This window comes from Salmo trutta, chromosome 21, assembly GCF_901001165.1.
Source record: "Salmo trutta chromosome 21, fSalTru1.1, whole genome shotgun sequence".
Classification (NCBI taxonomy): Eukaryota; Metazoa; Chordata; class Actinopteri; order Salmoniformes; family Salmonidae; genus Salmo; species Salmo trutta.
This window is the reverse complement of record NC_042977.1, coordinates 3,192,796-3,213,644: the sequence shown is the minus strand read 5'-3', so window position 1 is coordinate 3,213,644 and position 20,849 is coordinate 3,192,796. Positions and strand designations below refer to the sequence as shown.

Below are 20,849 nucleotides of genomic sequence, written 5' to 3'. Positions count from 1 at the left end.
TAAGTACAAATGGATTGAACCCCAGTCTCAGGCAGAAAATTGCATATGTGCATGGAACCAGGAGTGTTACCACAGGACCACGGCTCCACACACTGTGGTCCAAAATGATCTAAAATGGTAGATAATACATACTGTATGTGAGCACGTTTCTATCTCGGCCAAGCATACATAGGCAGCATACTTAGAGAATACATAGACAGCATAAAAAAAGGGGAGACCAACTCCATATGAATGTAATCTTATGGATCAAAGGTCAATTGATACTCACCAGACGGCTTGCTTGTTTGTTTGATTCTTTTTTGGGATTTTGAATTGTTCTGAAGAAGGCTTTAGGGCGCGCAAGAAAGTCCAGCAAGCACCAGGACCGTCTCCTAAAGTTGATTCAGCTGCGGGATCGGGGCACCACCAGTACAGAGCTTGCTCAGGAATGGCAGCAGGCAAGTGTGAGTGCATCTGCACGCACAGTGAGGCAAAGACTTTTGAAGGATGGCCTGGTGTCAAGAAGGGCAGCAAAGAAACCATTTCTCTCCAGGAAAAACATCAGGGACAGACTGATATTCTGCAAAAGGTACAGGGATTGGACTGCTGAGCACTGGGGTAAAGTTATTTTCTCTGATGAATCCCCATTCCGATTGTTTGGTGCATCCGGAAAAAAGCTTGTCCGGAGAAGACAAGGTGAGCGCTACCATCAGTCCTGTGTCATGCCAACAGTAAAGCATCCTGAGACCATTCATGTGTGGGGTTGCTTCTCAACCAAGGGTGTGTGCTGACTCACAATTTTGCCTAAGAACACAGCCATGAATAAAGAAATGGTACCAACACGTCCTCCGAGAGCAACTTCTCCCAACCATCCAGGAACAGTTTGGTGACGAACAATGCCTTTTCCAGCATGATGGAGCACCTTGCCATAAGGCAAAAGTGATAACTAAGTGGCTTGGGGAACAAAACATCAATATTTTGGGTCCATGGCCAGGAAACTCCCCAGACCTTAATCCCATTGAGAACTTGTGGTCAATCCTCAAGAGGCGGGTGGACAAACAAAAACCCACAAATTCTTGAAAAAAAATGGGTGTCAGATTATTTCTGGCTGGGTACTCTGCTGACATAATCTAATGTTTTGCTTTCGTTGTAAAGCCTTTTTGAAATCGGACAGTGTGGTTAGATTAACAAGAGTCTTGTCTTTAAATAGCTGTAAAATAGTCATATGTTTGAGAAATTGAAGTAATAGTATTTCAAACGTTTTAAAAATCGCGCCACAGGATTCAACTGGCTGTTACGTAGGTGGGACGAATTCGTCCCTCTGGTCCCATAGAGGTTAAAAGCAGTGGTTCGCGCTTTCAGCTTTGCTCGAATGCTGCCATCAATCCATCAATCCACGGTACGACATCGTCGATGCACTTGCTAATAAACCCGCTCACCGAATCAACGTATTCATCACTGTTGTTGTTCGCCGCAATGCGGAACATATCCCAGTCCACGTGATCGAAGCGATCTTGAAGCGTGGAATCCGATTGGTCGGACCAGCGTTGAACAGACCTGAGCGCGGGAGCTTCCTGTTTTAGTTTCTGTCTATAGGCTGGAAGCAACAAAATGGAGTTGTGGTCAGCTTTTCCGAAAGGAGAGCGGGGGAGGGCCTTAAACGCATCGCGGATGTTAGAATAACAATGATTGAGGGCTTTGCCAGCCCTGGTTGCGCAATCGATATGCTGATAGAATTTAGGGAGCCTTGTTTTTAGATTAGGCTTGTTAAAATCCCCAGCTACAATAAATGCAGCCTCAGGATATGTGGTTTCCAGTTTACATAGAGTCAAATGAAGTTTGTTCAGGGCCATCGATGTGTCTGCTTGGGGGGGATATATGCGGCTGTGATTATAATCAAAGAGAATTCTCTAGGTAGATAATGCGGTTGGCATTAGGACTGACATGAGGACTGCAGATGTGGCCAGGGCAATAAATTGCAATGTCCGTACTGTGAGACGTCTAAATACAGCGCTACAGGGAAACAGGACGGACAGCTGATCATCCTTGCAGTGGCATACCACGTGTAACAACACCTGCACAGGATCGATACATCTGAACATCACACCTGCAGGACAGGTACAGGATGGCAACAACAACTGCCTGAGTTACACCAGGAACGCACAATCCCTCCATCTGTGCTCAGACTGTCCGCAATAGGCTAAGAGAGGCTGGACTGAGGGCTTGTAGGCCTGTTGTAAGGCAGGTCCTCACCATCAACATCATCGCCTATGGGCACAAACCCACCGTTACAGGACCAGACAGGACTGGCAAAAAGTGCTCTTCACTGATGAGTCGCAGTTTTATCTCACCAGGGGGGATGGTCAGATTCGCATTTATCGTTGAAGGAATGAGCGTTACACCAAGGCCTGTACATTTACATTTACATTTACGTCATTTAGCAGACGCTCTTATCCAGAGCGACTTAGGGGGGGTAGGGGGTAGGGTTAGAAGGATTACTTTATCCTATCCCAGGTATTCCTTAAAGAGGTGGGGTTTCAGGTGTCTCCGGAAGGTGGTGATTGACTCTGCTGTCCTGGCGTCGTGAGGGAGCTTGTTCCACCATTGGGGTGCCAGAGCAGCGAACAGTTTTGACTGGGCTGAGCGGGAACTGTGCTTCCGCAGAGGTAGGGAGGCGAGCAGGCCAGAGGTGGATGAACGCAGTGCCCTTCTTTGGGTGCAGGGACTGATCAGAGCCTGAAGGTACGGAGGTGCCGTCCCCCTCACAGCTCCGTAGGCAGATGCAAGCTTCAACTGGAAGCCAGTGGAGTGTGCGGAGGAGCGAGGTGACGTGAGAGAACTTGGGAAGGTTGAACACCAGACGGGCTGCGGCGTTCTGGATGAGTTGTAGGGGCTTAATGGCACAGGCAGGGAGCCCCGCCAGCAGCGAGTTGCAGTAATCCAGATGGGAGATGACAAGTGCCTGGATTAGGACCTGCGCCGCTTCCTGTGTAAGGCAGGGTCGTACTCTGCGAATGTTGTAGAGCATGAACCTACAGGATCAGGTCACTGCCTTGATGTTAGCGGAGAACGACAGGGTGTTGTCCAGGGTCACGCCAAGGCTCTTAGCACTCTGGGAGGAGGACACAATGGAGTTGTCAACCGAGATGGCGAGATCATGGAATGGGCAGTCCTTCCCCGGGAGGAAGAGCAGCTCCGTCTTGCCGAGGTTCAGCTTGAGGTGGTGATCCAGTCATCCACACTGATATGTCTGCCAGACATGCAGAGATGCGATTCGGCACCTGGTTATCAGAAGGGGGGAAAGGAGAAGATTAATTGTGTGTCGTCTGCGTAGCAATGATAGGAGAGACCATGTGAGGATATGACAGAGCCAAGTGACTTGGTGTATAGCGATAATAGGAGAGGGCCTAGAACTGAGCCCTGGGGGACACCAGTGGTGAGAGCACGTGGTGTGGAGACGGATTCTTGCCACGCCACCTGGTAGGAGCGACCTGTCAGGTAGGACGCAATCCAAGAGTGAGCCGCGCCGGAGATGCCCAACTCGGAGAGGAGGATCTGATGGTTCACAGTATCAAAGGCAGCAGATAGATCTAGAAGGATGAGAGCAGAGGAGAGAGAGTTAGCTTTAGCAGTGCGGAGAGCCTCCGTGACACAGGGAAGAGCAGTCTGTACCCTGGAGCCGGATCGATTTGGAGGTGGAGGGTTCGTCATGGTCTGTGGCGGTGTGTCACAGCATCACCGGACTGTGCTTGTTGTCATTGCAGGCAATCTCAACACTGTGCGTTACAACGAACACATCCTCCTCCCTCATGTGGTACCCTTCCTGCAGGCTCATCCTGACATGACCCTCCAGCATGACAATGCCACCAGCCATACTGCTCGTTCTGTCCATGATATCCTGCAAGAGAGGAATGTCAGTGTTCTGCCATGGCCAGCGAAGAGCCCGGATCTCAATCCCATTGAGCATGTCTGGGAGCTGTTGGATCGGAGGGTGAATGCTAGGGCCATTCCCCCCAGAAATGTCCGGGAACTTGCTGGTGCCTTGGCGGAAGAGTGGGGTAACATCTCACAGCAAGAACTGGCAAATCTGGTGCAGTCCATGAGGAGGAGATGCACTGCAGTACTTAAAGCAGCTGGTGGCCACTCCAGATACTGACTGTTACTTTTGACCCCCCCCACCTTGTTCAGGGACACATTATTCCATTTCTGTTAGTCACATGTCTGTGTAACTTGTTCAGTTTATGTCTCAGTTGTTGAATCTTCTTATGTTCATACAAATATTTACACATGTTAAGTTTGCTGGAAATAAACGCAGTTGACAGTGAGAGGACGTTTCTTTTTCTTTTTTTGCTGAGTTTAGTATGCCAAAAGTTCCCAGATGTCGTACTACATTTGCCAAAATATGAAGTATACAAGCAGTAGACGGAAGGTGCCAAGATGGCGGCTTGAACAGACACGTTTTTACCGAGCTCTGCACCAAACTTCAGAAAGATTGTGAAAAAACAAGTTTACAGTCATTACTATTACTGTTTTTATTTGTTCAAGATATAAGAACTTTCCTGTGACTGGAATAAGAATTGGATAATTTATCCAATTGTCCATACGAAGTCGTGACAAAAAAAGGAAAAAGCTAGCCGTTCTATTGCTAATCAACAAGAGAGAAACGTGCTTATAGACAACTGCCATAACTACGCTTGCCCTATGGATAATATCATGCTTTCGAATGCTGTTGAAGATGATGAATTCCCCTCTTTACCGGTTACTCCGTGCAAACCTCCACCCTCCAAGAAACCCAACATGACCTCTGACATTGTGGCTACCCTCTCCTTACTCATCAACTCCAGGTCTGACGCCATTGAGAAAATGGTAGGCGCGAACACCATGGTTATCAAAGGCTTGAAAAAGACTGTGGAGTTCGCATGTGGTGAAATCAAGGATGTGAAAATGAGAGGGGGGCAACAGCAAAATGATTCAAGACCAAGGGTTATCATCATCCTCTTCACTGCCAGATTCTAAAGGGATGCTGTCTGGAAAGCTGCTATGAAGAATGCCTTCCTTCAGAGCCATGGTATCAAATCAAATCAAATGTATTTATATAGCCCTTCTTACATCAGCTGATATCTCAAAGTGCTGTACAGAAACCCAGCCTAAAACCCCAAACAGCAAGCAATGCAGGTGTAGAAGCACGGTGGCTAGGAAAATCTCCAAAAGAAAGGCCAATGGGTGGCCAGTCCGCTTCAGGCTGTGCCGGGTGGAGATTATAACAGAACATGGCCAAGATGTTCAAATGTTCATAAATTATCAACATGGTCAAATAATAATAATCACAGTAGTTGTCGAGGGTGCATCAAGTCAGCACCTCAAGAGTAAATGTCAGTTGGCTTTTCATAGCCGATCATTGAGAGTATCTCTACCGCTCCTGCTGTCTCTAGAGAGTTGAAAACAGCAGGTCTGGGACAGGTAGCACGTCTGGTAGCACGTCCGGTGAACAGGTCAGGGTTCCATAGCCGCAGGCAGAACAGTTGAAACTGGAGCAGCAGCATGGCCAGGTGGACTGGGGACAGCAAGGAGTCATCATGCCAGGTGGTCCTAGGGCTCAGGTCCTCCGAGAGAGAGAAAGAAAGAAAGAGAGAATTAGAGAGAGCATACTTAAATTCACACAGGACACCGGATAAGACAGGAGAAATAGTCCAGATATAACAGACTGACCCTAGCCCCCCGACACCTAAACTACTGCAGCATAAATACTGGAGGCTGAGACAGAAGGGGTCAGGAGACACTGTGGCCCCATCCGATGATACCCCCGGACAGGGCCAAACAGGCAGGATATAACCCCACCCACTTTGCCAAAGCACAGCCCCCACACCACTAGAGGGATACCTTCAACCACCAACTTACCATCCTGAGACAAGGCCGAGTATAGCCCACAAAGATCTCCGCCACGGCACAACCTAAGGGGTGGCGCCAACCCAGACATGCGTTTCACCGAGCATCTCAGCCCGGAGGACATAGAAAGAAGGAAGTTGTGGCCAACGATCAAGAAAGCACGAAATGAGGGAAAGGCTGCTTACTTCATCAACGGTTCAGAAATCCGTATTCCTCCCTAAAATCTCACCAGAAAGAACAGATTGATGGTTTCGGCCATGGTATTCTCATTTTCCTTGTATTGTTTAACTTGACCAAACAAGCATCAGGTGACTATTTTTCGGAATACTCGGGTACTTCAATTTATTGGTTTGTTCTTGTATGACCAGAAGGCCTATTTTGTTTACAAACTTACGAAGAAGACTGAAAGATGTATTTATTTTTATGTATACAGTAACTAAGATACTGTTTTAAAGGGCACACAGGTCTGTTCTGACTTTACATGGTTATTGTTCTATTTAGTTATTAATACTTATTTCCAAGTGAAAATGGTCTTAGGAACATGTATATGTAAAACATGTTTTTATAAAAAAAAAAATGTATGATCAATTTTCATATGCACTTAAAATAGTAGGTACCCTTTCATTTCAGTTATTATTTTGTATTTTATTTCTCAGAATAGTTCCTGATTACACTAAAGAGGGTTTTTAGTCTCTCTTACTACAAAGAACCCTTGGTTTGGTCTTGAACATAATTTTCAGTTGAGTTGAATTTCAAAAGCCGGATAACATCTAGCTCAAAGTTTATGGAATAAGCTATTTTCACTTTAAGTTGACTTAAATGGTGCAGATCTTGGTTCCTTATCGCTTACGTTCACTGCTCATCCTAAACTCATCCTACTACAGTTTATACTTTTATGTAATTTTTGTTGTTTTGTCTTTGTCTATAATTTATCTTAATGCTAGGGGGTTACGAAACAATGTGAAGCGCAAGGCCTTATTTTTATTTACTAAACAATTTCAAACAGATTTTTGCTTTTTTCAAGAGTCTCACTCAATTTCGGCTGATGCCAACTTCTGGAGTTCACAGTGGGGCAACGATATTTGGCTTTCCCATGGATCTGAACGCTCCACTGATGTCACTACAATGAAAAATACCTTTGGTGGTAATATTCTACACTCGGAATGTGACCCCTTTGGCCACTTTATTTGTCTTGTGATCAGTTACAATGACATCATTACTGTAAACTTCTACGGGTACAACACCAAACATGAGAATGATGAGTTGCTTGAATCTATAGAGAAACATATACTTCATTGGTTATCTAAATTTCCGAATTTGTTATTATTGATAGGAGGGGACTTTAACATTACTATAGATAATTCAACTGATAGATGGCCCCCAGGTAGGCCATCAGAATTTAGGTTTAATACCTCTTATGGAAAGGTTTGATCTTACTGATATATGGAGAGAGGGGTTTCCGGCCGACAGATCATTCAGGAATCCACAGATATGTTTTTTGACTCACTGAATAATGTTCACTCTATCAGTGATATAGAATCTAAACAGTGTGATGAACCATCCAACAACAGAGTGATACGAACCTTGTTTCAGCAGGATGTTGTATCTATCTATACCTTATGTCATGCCTTATTGGAATGGATTTATTGATAATATCTGTTGGAAAAAAGTTTGGATGTTGCCACACACATACCTACTTGTTAACAAAATTAAGGAAGTTTCCTTTAAAATGATTCATAAATATTATCCTGCCAACCACTATATGAAGAAGTTCAAGGAAAACATCAACTCAAATTGCTCCTTTTGTAATGACCACCCAGAAACAGTGTTGCATCTTTTTTGGCATTGTATTCATGTAAGAAAACGGTGGCAAGACATCAGTAGATTTATAATTGAACACATTTATGAAGATCTTACACTATTGTGGAGAGATGTACTGCTTGGATTCTTCACCTATGATAGAAATAAGCTGAAACATTTTTATATAATTCATTTCATTATTCTTTTTGCCAAATTTCATATTCACAAATGTAAATTTACAAAAAAAAACACATTTTCTTATCTTACAAAAAGAAATAGAACTGTATTTTAAGACAATTAAATACTCTACTAACAAAAAACTGTTAGAATTATAAGTGCACGCATGTCCCTTAAGCCCAATTGTCCATTGTATATTATTAATATATAGTTGTTCCCACATGTGCTTCCTGTATTGATTTGTTGTTAAGGTGTAGATACAAGCAGTGGACAGTGTTTCTGTGCTTTTAGGTCTCATCATGCAATTGTTCATAAAATGGACGTGGCTTCACAGCGTTTTCAGATTTGAGGAAAATGGCGGAAAATATGCAGCCGAAACAAATTGATAGCTTTAACTACTTATGACAACTATTAAGAAGATGTTGAGCAATGAATAAGTTACTTTACACGTTATATTGGCTGACAATTTCTTAGCTTCGCTATCCTTACGAACCACATAGCATGCATTACAGCAGTATGTACCGGTATGTTAGTTAGTTATTATACTGGCAAGTGTGATGTATTAGTAGCTATGTGCTATCTAACTAACTACCCAACGTTTATTGACTTGATAATTCCCGTCATTCTTAGCTTAGCTAAGTGGTATTGTCATCTTGCGTTCTCAAGTCTGAGTGTACCAGAGCGCAGCGTAACTGATGCATTTATGAGTGCTCAACACCCGTTGAATATGGCCGGTGTCAGTAAACTTTTGCAAAAAAAAGCGTAATTAAATTGTTGCCAGCAACACAGTTAGTCACCAACCCTCTGGAATACATGAAAACTGCCTAACCATCTCTGCTAGGGCAAGTAAACTGGTCAGATAAGGTGTTCTCTCATTTGTGTCTTGAAGTAGCTAGCAAGCTAACCAACGTTAGCTTGGGTGCTTGACTGCCGTTGTAAATTCAGAACGCTCGAATCGCACCTCCTCGGCCCTAGCTTCCTGTGTGCGCTCCGAGTGCGAAACACTGTCCATTTGTAAACTCAAAGTCACACAAAAAAACACTTTGAATTTACAAATGGACAATATGACAACGCTCTGAATTTACGAACGTCCAGAGCGCACTCTGGCACTCCAGATTTGAATTTACTAACACACCCGAAGTCGTAAAATGTACAGCTGGTAATTTGTTACGCTAACAACCTAGCAAGAGGTTGCATAGCAACAGCATCAATTTATGAAGAGCTAGTACACTCAACTGAAAGGACACCGTTTGTTTACAGTATACTAAAATGAACTAATAGTATGTAGTATATACTCATTAAGTATGTAGTATACAGTATGTTAGTTTGGGGCAGTTGTGGGATGCGATAGATTTCAAATAATACAACCACTAGCATAAACAAAATATGTTTTAAAGCAATGTGGCTGACGCAACAGATCAGAACGTTTATCTTAAAATGTTGATGAACTATTAGGCTTTCTTCACATTATAAGCGCAGAAATGTACACATGGCAGAAGTGCCAATGTTCCATTAGCAAAAAAAAACCTTTATCAAAAGTGACCACAAATGTGATTATGCATGTAATGCTTTTATTATAAAAGGTGCGTTTTTATGGTGAAATTATTTTCCCCAAACTTGAAACTCACGCACTGCTTATGTATCCCAGTTAGGCTTTACACGCCAAGCGGATTAATGTGCTTCATTTTAACAAGTTATTTGGCCACTTTAGTTGTGATACAAACCTTATCAAAACATATAGGCCTATGGACTAGGCTACATGACTATGATTCATGTCATCTATGCATTTAAATAGTGAATGTAGGACGCTTTTCCCGTGGTTTATTTTCATGCCAGCCAGGTAGGCTATACTCCTGTTGTAAATATAAGCAATGTGCTTAATATTAGGAAAGTTGAGAAATAAATATAGTAGGTCTAGCCTATAGAAAGCTGAACCTCCTATTTTCAGTAGAGGCAATCACTCTGTTTTCTTGCGCATTTGCATAGTCGCACACCTCATGTAGCCTAGTCCATAGGCCTATATGTTTTGATAAGGTTTGTATCACAACTAAAGTGGCCAAATAACTTGTTAAAATGAATCACATTAATCCGCTTGGGATTAATGTGCTTCATTTTAACAAGTTATTTGGCCACTTTAGTTGTGATACAAACCTTATCAAAACATATAGGCCTATGGACTAGGCTACATGAGGTGTGCGACTATAATTTAAAAAAGTTTAGGGGGAAAAAAAGGCATGCTCTGTTTCTTGCCTTACACTGGGCATCATTCACAAGTGATAATATAAAATTCACAAGTCGTAGGCTAATATTGTCACACATCAGACTATTTTTGATTTAATCTTGTCTTTACATATACTAAATAATATATGTGTGAAATTTGTTTTGATTTAGAATGGACCATTATCATGCATCGGTCTTGAAACAGGGGCAGGGGAAAAAAATACATGTTATGTATGCTCTTAAATAACGAATGGAAGACACTTTTCCCCGTGGTTCATTTTCATGCCAGCCAGGTAGGCTAAACTCCTGTTGTAAAGATAAGCAATGTGCTTAATATAAGGAAAGTTGAGAAATAAATATAGTAGGCCTAGCCTATAGAAAGCTGATGGGATCCTCCTATTTTTAATAGAGGCCATCACTATGTTTTCTCGCTCAATTGCAGAGCCTATAGAAATGTTGCGCAACATGAGCTAATGGGCTCTCATGAAGTGTTTGATTAGATTTTCGATGACATTTGCATTGAAGTCAGACTGATTAAAGGGACATTAGAATGCTGAGTACCAGGCAGTTAGCAAGTTTGGTAGGCTACTAATGACCATCAGCAGCATCAGAGCTTGGAACAGCCCTAGGTGTGAATACTTTCTGAAGGCACTGTATGTTAATTCATCTCACTCACATCTGTTGCAGGAAGAACATCATGTATTTAGCATCCACCTTTTCATTTATCCCCTTCATCACTGTGTAAACAAAAACCTAAATAAAATGTAATTCTCTCCCGTGTCCTCTGTGCCGATGGTTTTCTCTATCACAGGGATACAATCACTGAAATGGAGTTGAATCTATTGGCACTAATATCACCCCATAAAGCGGCTCGACAACATACATGAAGACAAACCCTTTGGGAGTCTGTGGAAACAGGGACACTGAGTGTGTGATTCTGAACATGAGACAAAAATAGAAACATTAATTGAATATGTATGTACGCTATTGCAAGCTAAATGCAGATACTGCTTTTGAGGGACATTTCACTCTTAAATAAAGTTTGTCAGATGTTTTCAGATCTCAAAAGTAGACAAATGTTGCGATATGTCAACATTCCAGACTATCTGTTGTGTAGACGCGGCAACTGTATATGCCTCAATCCCAAATTAATGGAAAAGATTAGCGCCGTCTAACTTCCTGGTTTATTTATATTTTCTATTCATTTGTGGTGGAGGCATATGGCTGGATCTACATAACCGATGTCATGGGATGTGGTTTCATCTTGACATTACATTTACATTTAAGTCATTTAGCAGACGCTCTTATCCAGAGCGACTTAGACTACTTTAGAGTTCTAATAATGTCTAAAACTTTCATTTGAAAGAGTCTCTTTCAAATGTCCCTTTAAATGTAGGTAGACTGTATATTACACCATATGACCCTGATTTAACTACCTGTTCTCATCTTGTTCAGCATCTGGCTAACTGAAATGTTTCTCTGTGTCTCTCTTTTAGAACTGTGATGCCTTATGGGAGGACTTCCATCAGAAGCTGGTTGATTCATCACTTATCACACTGGACACGTACCTGCAACAGTTCCCCGACCTCAAGGTACAGTGTACTGCATAAAAACAGCTTAGCCTTGGCTCTGTCGTCATAGAAACTAATAGCAGTCCTTGGCTACACGAGTTGACTCTTGCTTTTAACCAACTCAATAAAATTGATAAATGTTGAAACACTAGCTATGTTTTTGTCATTTATTTATCCAATATTGTTTATAGTACAGTACTATTTGTAATAAATTAGCTATTTGGTGAGAAGTTTGACTAGGTTAATCTCTTCTGGCATATTCGTAATATGCTCACGGTCTCAAAGACTTGGAGAGCTTTCAGGCTTTTGTCCCTGTGGCTCAGTGTGCATCCCAAATGGCACCCTATTCCCTATGTAGCGCACTACTTTTGACCAGGGCCCAATGAGCTGTGGTCAGAAGTAGTGCACTATAAAGGGAATAGGGTGCCATTTGGGACGCAGCCTCCGAAAGGTTGACACCTTTATGCTTGGAACTTTTGCTTAGGGGAAGGACTTTGTGTACTACTGTATTGTATTAAAGGCTGGTGTGTGTGGTAATTATTCACCATCAGATCCGTGTGGCGAAAAGAAGCAGAAAGCTAATTGACTACGATAGTGCACGGCACCATCTCGAGACCATTCAGGCGGTGGTCAATAGAAGTGATCGGAAGGTCTCCAAGGTAAGTCCTATGCAGTAATACAACAATGTGCTATTCTGTTCGCCTTTACCATTGTAGTGAAGAATGATTGAGAAACACAACCCTTTTACTAAAACGAAAATACCTCATATGCTATAATAGTTCACCTTTCTAATAGTTTTGTGACGTAAACCCAACAAACAGACCAGAGCCGTTTAACAACAACCTAGTCTCCAACCATAATTGAAACTGGGTGTTCATTAACATACTGTACGTCATGTTATGTCATTCTTATAGCAGTCTTCTAAGAGCATCATGACAGTACACTACAAGTAAAGTACCGTGTATCAAGTGTAAAAGAGGATCCTTGTGCAAAGCAGTTCATCTTCAAGGTGCTGGTTATGGCAGGAAAGAGATGTTAATATTTCCTCCCTCGTTATGTATTTCTCTCTTCAGGCAGAGGATGAGTTGAAAAAAGCCCAGAAGGTGTTTGATGAGCTCAATGTTGATCTACAGGACGAGCTACCAACTCTCTGGGACAGGTAAACTAAAATCCACACCTGAGTCACATTCACTAGACGCCAAACAGAAGGAAATGGGCCAACATGCGAGGGGCCTACCTGATTTGTCCAATATGAAACGCTTGTTTTTGTTTTCCGTTGCAAAATGTTTTAGTACGGTGTGCACTAATTAATACAAACCTAATAAAATGTTCATAGATAAACCAACGTTGTGGTCTTTACGCTGTAGCTCCTCTTCCCATGGTCAATTACAAATCAAAACGAATGGTTTCGGGTACTGTAAAAAAATAAAATATACTACAGTATTATTATGCAGTGTTTTTTTTTGTATTGTTATTGCTATACTCTAGGCGCTTTAACATATAAATCCTTTAAAGTCGTGAATTAAAATGTGTTACTCATTTTAGATCCATCCCAAATGGAACCCTATTTTTTTTATTTTATTTTATTTCACCTTTATTTAACCAGGTAGGCTAGTTGAGAACAAGTTCTCATTTGCAACTGCAACCTGACCAAGATAAAGCATAGCAGTTAGACACATACAACACATAGTTACACATGGAATGAACAAAACATACAGTCAATAATACAGAAGAAAAAAAAGAAAACAAAAAGTCTATATACAGTGAGTGCAAATTAGGTAAAATAAGGGAATTAAGGCAATAAATAGGCCATGGTGGCAAAGTAATTACAGTATGGCAATTAAACACTGGAATGGTAGATGTGCAAAAGATGGAATGTGCAAGTAGAGATACTGGGGTGCAAAAGGAGCAGAATGAATGAATAAATAAATAAATACAGTATGGGGATGAGGTAGATAGATGGGCTGTATACAGATGGGCTATGTACAGGTGCAGTGATCTGTGAGCTGCTCTGACAGCTGGAGCTTAAAGCTAGTGAGGGAGATGGGAATCTCCAGCTTCAGAGATTTTTGCAGTTCATTCCAGTCATTGGCAGCAGAGAACTGGAAGGAGAGACGGCCAAAGGAGGAATTGGCTTTGGGGGTGACCAGAGAGATATACCTGCTGGAGCGCGTGCTACGAGTGGGTGCTGCTATGGTGACCAGCGAGCTGAGATAAGGCGGGGCTTTACCTAGCAGAGACTTGTAGATAACCTGTAGCCAGTGGGTTTGGCGACGAGTATGAAGTGAGGGCCAGCCAACGAGAGCATATAGGTTGCAGTGGTGGGTAATGTATGGGGCTTTGGTGACAAAACTGATGGCACTGTGATAGACTGCATCCAGTTTGTTGAGTAGAGTGTTGGAGGCTATTTTATAGATGACATCGCCGAAGTCGAGGATCGGTCGGATGGTCAGTGTGTAGTGCACTACAGTGTGTAGTGCACTATTCAGTGTGTAGTGCACTACATGTGGGTCATGGTCAAAGTAGTGCACTAAATAGGGAATATGGTGCCTTTTGGGACGTAACCCAAGATTTCCTCCATAGTTCTTAGGTGACTCACAGTCGAGATGTGACTCTAGATGCCTTTATTTCTCTCTGTCAGTCTCTACTGATCTTTTGATAAAGTCAAGTGTATATCCATGAGTCATCAAGTCTCCATAGATATGCCTAGACCAGGAGATTATTCCCAGAAATAGCACTAGTTTAAAACTGTTGATATGATCATTATTGTAGCCAAGGTATTAGCTTGTGTCTGTGTTTGTCTGTCTATCGTACGTTCTTTTAGAATAGTATATTATACTGATTTACTTATCCTATATGTGTGAATGACAGTCCCGATGTACAGAATAATGTACATTTAATAAGGAAATATGAATGGAAACTATGAATTGTGGCCTTACAGCTATAGAAAGCCCTAAATATGAGTATTTCCTAGATTGAGAGATTCAGTCTAAGCACCACCATTAGGATGAAAAATAGAATTCAACACAGCATAATCATTTTATTATGGTGCATTCAGACTTAGGGGATTGCCTGAAAATGGGCTGACAGAATCACAATAATAAAATCAGATTTATTTTCAGTCGATCTCTGTTTCTGTCAGATAGTGGGACATGCAGTTAAACTAGTGGTGAGATAAGGTGTTAGGGAATTTTATCTGTTCTGGGGGAGAGATAATGTCCATTTTGTTTTGTGTGTGTGTGTGTGTGTGCAGGTGTCCTCAAATGTTCATATAACATGTTGTTTTTCCTCCTTATCAATGAGGTAGCCAGTCTCACACAGAAGGCTAAGCAGAATAGCCTTGTGAGTAGGGAAACGCCTAACCAGATGGTGACTAGCTAGGTTGCCAAATGGAGCCAACTGCTATTGTGCAATGAATTGGACTGTTAATATAATTGTCTATTTAACAAAAGAGACCTGTCTTCCAAAATCTCTCTAGAAGTTAAGAGGTATTCGCCATATCCAAATTTAAGACAGGCCAATAAAAATAACTACATGTGTAGTGGATCTGGTGTAGCGGTTTAAGCTCCCGATTCCGGACCACATATGCTCCCTGTAGAGGTCCCAGCCCCAGCTCAGCCACATTTCCCGCTGTACTGACACAAATCCTTAAAAATATATACATTCTAAATATGCAACAGCTGTGGGATTGGATTTCCTTAAGTAAAAATCTTTGGGGAAACATTCTAGATCTTTTTGAACATTGAATGCCTGGAGATTGGAGAAGTGATTAACATCAAGCATTCTGATTTAATTTAGACAATGACTATACAACTGGTTACTATAATCTGTTTGTGCCATTAGGATGGTCACATGCTGCCTCTTATGTAATTGACAGGTTCACATTGTTAGGTGTGACTGTCTTAGCATTATCAAAGCACATACAGTATACTGTACCTTAATCTAGTGCTTTTAGTTGATTCTGATTGTTCTTAAGCTTGTTTGCGTATCTGGACTCTCGATCAAGGATCTCAATGGTTAACAATAAGTTGAAGACCTTAATTGAAATGCAATTACTGTACTGAAGATTACTCACTATTCATGAATGAACTTCATTAAAGTTTCAAATAATTATTTTCCCTCATCAATCTACACAGAATGCCCCATATTGACAAAGCGAAAACAGTTTTTCTACAACTTGATTTGAGTCCAACTGTGGTAACATCAATTGACTGGACATGATTTGGAAAGTCACACACCTGTCTATAAAAGGTCCCAGGTTTGAAAGTGCATGTCAGAGCAAAAACCAAGCCATGAGGTCGAAGGAATTGTCTGTAGAGCTCTGAGACAGGATTGTGTCGAGGCACAGATTTAGGGAAGGGTGCCAACACATTTCTGCAGGATTGAAGGTCCCCAAGAACACAGTGGCCTCCATCATTCTTAAATAGAGGAACTTTAGAACCACCAAGACTCTTCCTAGAGCTGGACGCCTCTGCCAAACTGAGCAATCCAACCTGACAGAGCTTGAGAGGATCTGCAGAGAATAATGAAACTCCCCAAATACAGGTGTGCCAAGCTTAGAGCTATAATCGCTGCCAAAGGTGCTTCAACAAAGTACTAAGTAAAGGGTCTGAATACTGTGATATTTCATTTATTTTTATTTTAGAAATTGGCAAAAAATTCTACAGTCCTGTTTTTACTTTGTCATTATGGGGTATTGTGTGTAGAGATAAGGAAAAAATATATTTAATCCATTTTAGAATAAGGCTGAAATGTAACAAAATGTGGAAAAGGTGAAGGGTTCTAAATACTTTCCGAATGCACTGTAGCAACTAAATGTGCTGTGGGTGTGCGTCGCAGTGGCAGACTTACCATTACGCAACTCAGACAATTTCCTAGGGCCTCACATCATCAGGGGGCCTCGTGAACTTGGCATAATTTCATTTAATAATACATACAGTAATAGAAAGAGCTAAGACTCTTTCTATTTCCCCCTACAACGCTTAAAAACTGCGCAGGACACATTAGAAGGGAGTGTGACAAAACCATTAAGAGGTCTTTCCAATACCTTTTCTGATGCATTTCACACACTTTTGGAAGCAAATAAAAATTGTTACACCTTTCCCATATTCAAGTAATTTTAAATATTTTCTTATTAGCCTTATGAACATAGAAACTTGGTTGCAGTTTGTATCTGTGCTAGAATGGTTAAAAATCTCAAATCTGACCACATTTTATTAGTCACACGTGCCGAATACAGTGAAATGCTTACTTACAAGCCCCTAACCAACAATGCAGTTTAAAAAATATGAATAAGAAATAAACCAGATAGAATGTATGTAGAAATGATAATGGACCTATCATATTCAAAAATAACTGCCTTTCTTCTGGCCCACAAATTGCTTTCAACAACAAAAAAATTGGTTTGTCCCTCCGTTGAAATTATGTGGTGATGTAAAGACCTTTTACTAGTGAAGGGCATTTTAATTATTTTCAGGAAGCCTTTTCATTCTGCTTCGTTCAACTAAAAGAGCCAGTTCCGAACAGCTCTTCTTTCAGTAGCCATGATTTTGTTAAACAGTCATGGGGGCCTACAAATCACAAAGTCCGCCCCTGTGTGTGTTTGTGTGTGTATGTGTGTTGCCATCTTGAGCAGCAGCAAGCAGCACACTGGCTGCTCACTGGAGAGGAATGCTTGCAGCCGTGGTTACCTAATCTGTCCAATGAGAGGCATCCTCTCTCTACAATGCCCTCTAGCACTGCTCTGGGTGGAAATTGCAGTGCTTTTATTTTTAGCCCTATCATTACAATGACAGTCATCCTTTTGTTAAAACATCTGCTTCAACAGCTGAGCTACAGTATATGTGTTCAGGATACGTGTCAGAATCAATTCAAGCCCTGTATGTGTTTGTGCGTGTATGTGTGAATGAAGGACCACAGGTCTCCTGCCTGCTTCATTGCAAAATGACAAGAGTTGAGCAGTGCTAGAGGGCATTGCAGAGAGAGGATCCTCACAAGGTCAACACAATGTTTGCTGTACACTTTGGTTGACCTTTTTCTGAAATTGGCACTTATTGCTTATATGTTCAGAAGAAAGATGTGCTAGGAGTTCACCTAAATCGCAGCAACAGATCGCAATTTAAAATACGTATCTAACATTTTGCGAACTGGTTGGTAAACACTGTATCAATCAGTCAAATGTATTTTGTAAAGCCCTTTTTACAGCAGTTGTTACAAAGTGCTTTACAGATACCCAGCCTCAAATCCCAAAGAGCACAGTGGCCAGGAAACTCCCTAGAAGGCAATAACCATGTACAGTATAGGGACTGTAGTTAAACAGCGTTTTGTATCTCTGACCACCAGTTTGATATGGTTTTATTTTTTTGAAAAGTGTTTGAAAAGTATATTGTTATGGTAACTGTTCATTCGAATGTATGGAATTCTTTAGTCTAACAGCATTAGCCTTACAGCTGAGGCTGTCAATTCATAAATTACTTCCATCATTTAAGAGCTCCTTTAGGGCCTTAATGAAGATGTTTGTTGGTAAAAAAACATCACCATGGTAACATATGTGTTTTCCCCCTTCTAGCCGAGTTGGTTTTTACGTGAACACATTCAAGAACGTGACGAACCTGGAGGCCAAATTCCATCGGGAAATCTCTGTGGTAAGTAACAAATATAGAAATTCTCAAGGCTATTTGCTTTATGCGGTGGGTGGTGCTTTTGAAGGTTGGGTCTCTTTCTTCTGACATTGCATCAACACAATGGATAAAGTACAGTTCAGTATGATGATATACCATGAGGTTTACCATGGGTGTCTCTGAATGTTCATCTACAGTATGCTTAGTGTATCCAAACATATATACAGTGGCAAGAAAAAGTATATGAACCCTTTGGAATTACCTGGATTTCTGCATAAATTTAACGTAACATTAGATCTGATCTTCGTCTAAGTCACAACAATAGACTAACACAGTGTGCTTAAACTAATAACACACAAATTATTGTCTTTTTCTTGTCTATATCGAATACATAATTTAAACATTCACAGTGTAGGTTGGGAAAAGTACGTGAACCCCTAGGCTAATGACTTCTCCAAAAGCTAATTGGAGTCAGGAGTCAGCTAACCTGGAGTCCAATCAATGAGACGAGATTGGAGATGTTGGTTAGAGCTGCCTTGCCCTATAAAAAACACTGACAAAATTAGATTTTGCTATTCGCAAGAAGCATTGCCTGATGTGTACAAAAAAAAAAAAAATGCATTAAATGAAATGTATGCATTCACTACTGTAAGTCGCTCTGGATAAGAGCGTCTGCTAAATGACTAAAATGTAAATGTGAACCATGCCTCGAACAAAAGAGATCTCAGGAGACCTAAGATTAAGATTTGTTGACTTGCTTTAAGCTAGAAAAGGTTACAAAAGTATCTCTAAAGCCTTGATGTTCATCAGTCCACGGTAAGACAAATTGTCTATAAATGGATAAAGTTCAGCACTGTTGCTACTCTCCCTAGGAGTGGCTGTCCTGCAAAGATGACTGCAAGAGCACACAGCACAGAATGCTCAATGAGGTTAAGAAGAATCCTAGAGTGTCAGCTAAAGACTTACAGAAATCTCTGGAAGATGCTAACATCTCTGTTGACGAGTCTACGATACATAAAACACTAAACAAGAATGGTGTTCATGGGAGGACACCATGGAAGAAGCCACTGCTGTCCAAAAAAAACATTGCTGCATGTCTGAAGTTCGCAAAAGAGCACCTGGATGTTCCACAGCACTACTGGCAAAATATTCTGTGGACAGATGAAACTAAAGTTGTGTTGTTTGGAAGGAACACACAACACTATGTGTGGAGAAAAAAAGGCACAGCACACCAACATCAAAACCTCATCCCAACTGTAAACTAGGGTGGAGGGAGCATCATGGTTTGGGGCTGCTTTGCTGCCTCAGGGCCTGGACGGCTTGCTATCATCAACGGAAAAATGAATTCCCAAGTTTATCAAGACATTTTGCAGGAGAATGTAAGGCTATCTGTCCGCCAATTGAAGCTCAACAGAAGTTAGGTGATGCAACAGGACAACAACCTATTTGACAGATGTAAATCAACAACAGAATGGCTTGAAGAGAAGAAAATACGCCTTCAGGAGTGGCCCAGTCAGTCCTGACCTCAACCCGATTGAGATGCTGTTGCATGACCTCGAGAGTGGTTCACACTAGACATCCCAAGAATATTGTGGAACTGAAACAGTTTTGTAAAGAGGAATGGTCCAAAATTCCTCCTGACCGTTGTGCATGTCTGATCCGCAACTACGGAAAACGTTTGGTTGAGGTTATTACTGCCAGAGGGTCAACCTGTTATTAAATCCATGGGTTCACATATTTTTTTTCCAACCTGCACTGTGAATGTTTACGCGGTGTGATCAATAAATAGATGAAAAATGATTATTGTTTGTCTGTTCTTAGTTTAACCGCTTGACCAACCTCAAGCACCAGACAGTGAAGATGACCAAGTAACTGTAATTCTTGTTTTCCAAAACAATCATCACCGCTCTTTACTTCTATAGGCAAATTGTGGGCTTACATCATATCACATTAGCCTTGATCATATATATATATATATATTTAAATGTTATGATATCTTTCCACCATTCACTAAGACATACACCAAATTACCAATTCAACAATTTATTAAAATGGAAATGGACAAAGGAGCATGAAAATTACAGCTCACGATGATGATGATGACTTCATGTGCAATTGAAAATGTCAATACACAAGACGTTTAGATGTGTCTCCTTGAGCAGCACACATTTTTTGTAAAATGTAGAAATATTTACCTAGAAATAAAGGGTTTATATTAAGGTTTTGCTGCACTTAACACTTGTAATTAGAACATTAAAATCCTTTCACTTCAAATATTGGCTGAAAACCTAGCATTATAGCTTCAGATTTGCTCCTCCATTTTTCGTAATAACACCTCTCTATTTCACCTCTCTTCCTGTCAGTGATCAAGAGTGAAACATTATAATTTAGGCCTTTCTCTTTCCTTCAGAAATGCTAGTCAATCATAATTTGTTTGTTTGTGTGTGGGAAATATCAGAGGGAAGGCAAGCCTGTGAACCAGAACTTCTCAGCTCTCTTTTTCTCTGGTTTGCCATTGAAATATTGAATTCTAAACATAGTCATAGAGCTTCAGAATACCAATGTGAACATGTTACTAAGGCAAGTCAGGAGAATG

The 20,849-nt window shown here is 41.2% G+C and overlaps 1 protein-coding gene across 5 annotated transcripts in view; it reads left to right on the top strand.

The window, feature by feature from the left end:
* amph (amphiphysin) overlaps positions 1-20,849 on the top strand; it is a 120,218-nt gene that overhangs the window by 51,254 nt on the left and 48,115 nt on the right. For all 5 annotated transcript variants that reach the window (XM_029703968.1, XM_029703966.1, XM_029703969.1 and 2 more), the window contains exons 5-8: positions 11,559-11,654; positions 12,185-12,292; positions 12,707-12,792; positions 18,202-18,277. In XM_029703968.1, coding sequence (XP_029559828.1) covers positions 11,559-11,654; positions 12,185-12,292; positions 12,707-12,792; positions 18,202-18,277 — 366 coding nt within the window. The remainder of the gene's footprint in view (positions 1-11,558; positions 11,655-12,184; positions 12,293-12,706; positions 12,793-18,201; positions 18,278-20,849) is intronic.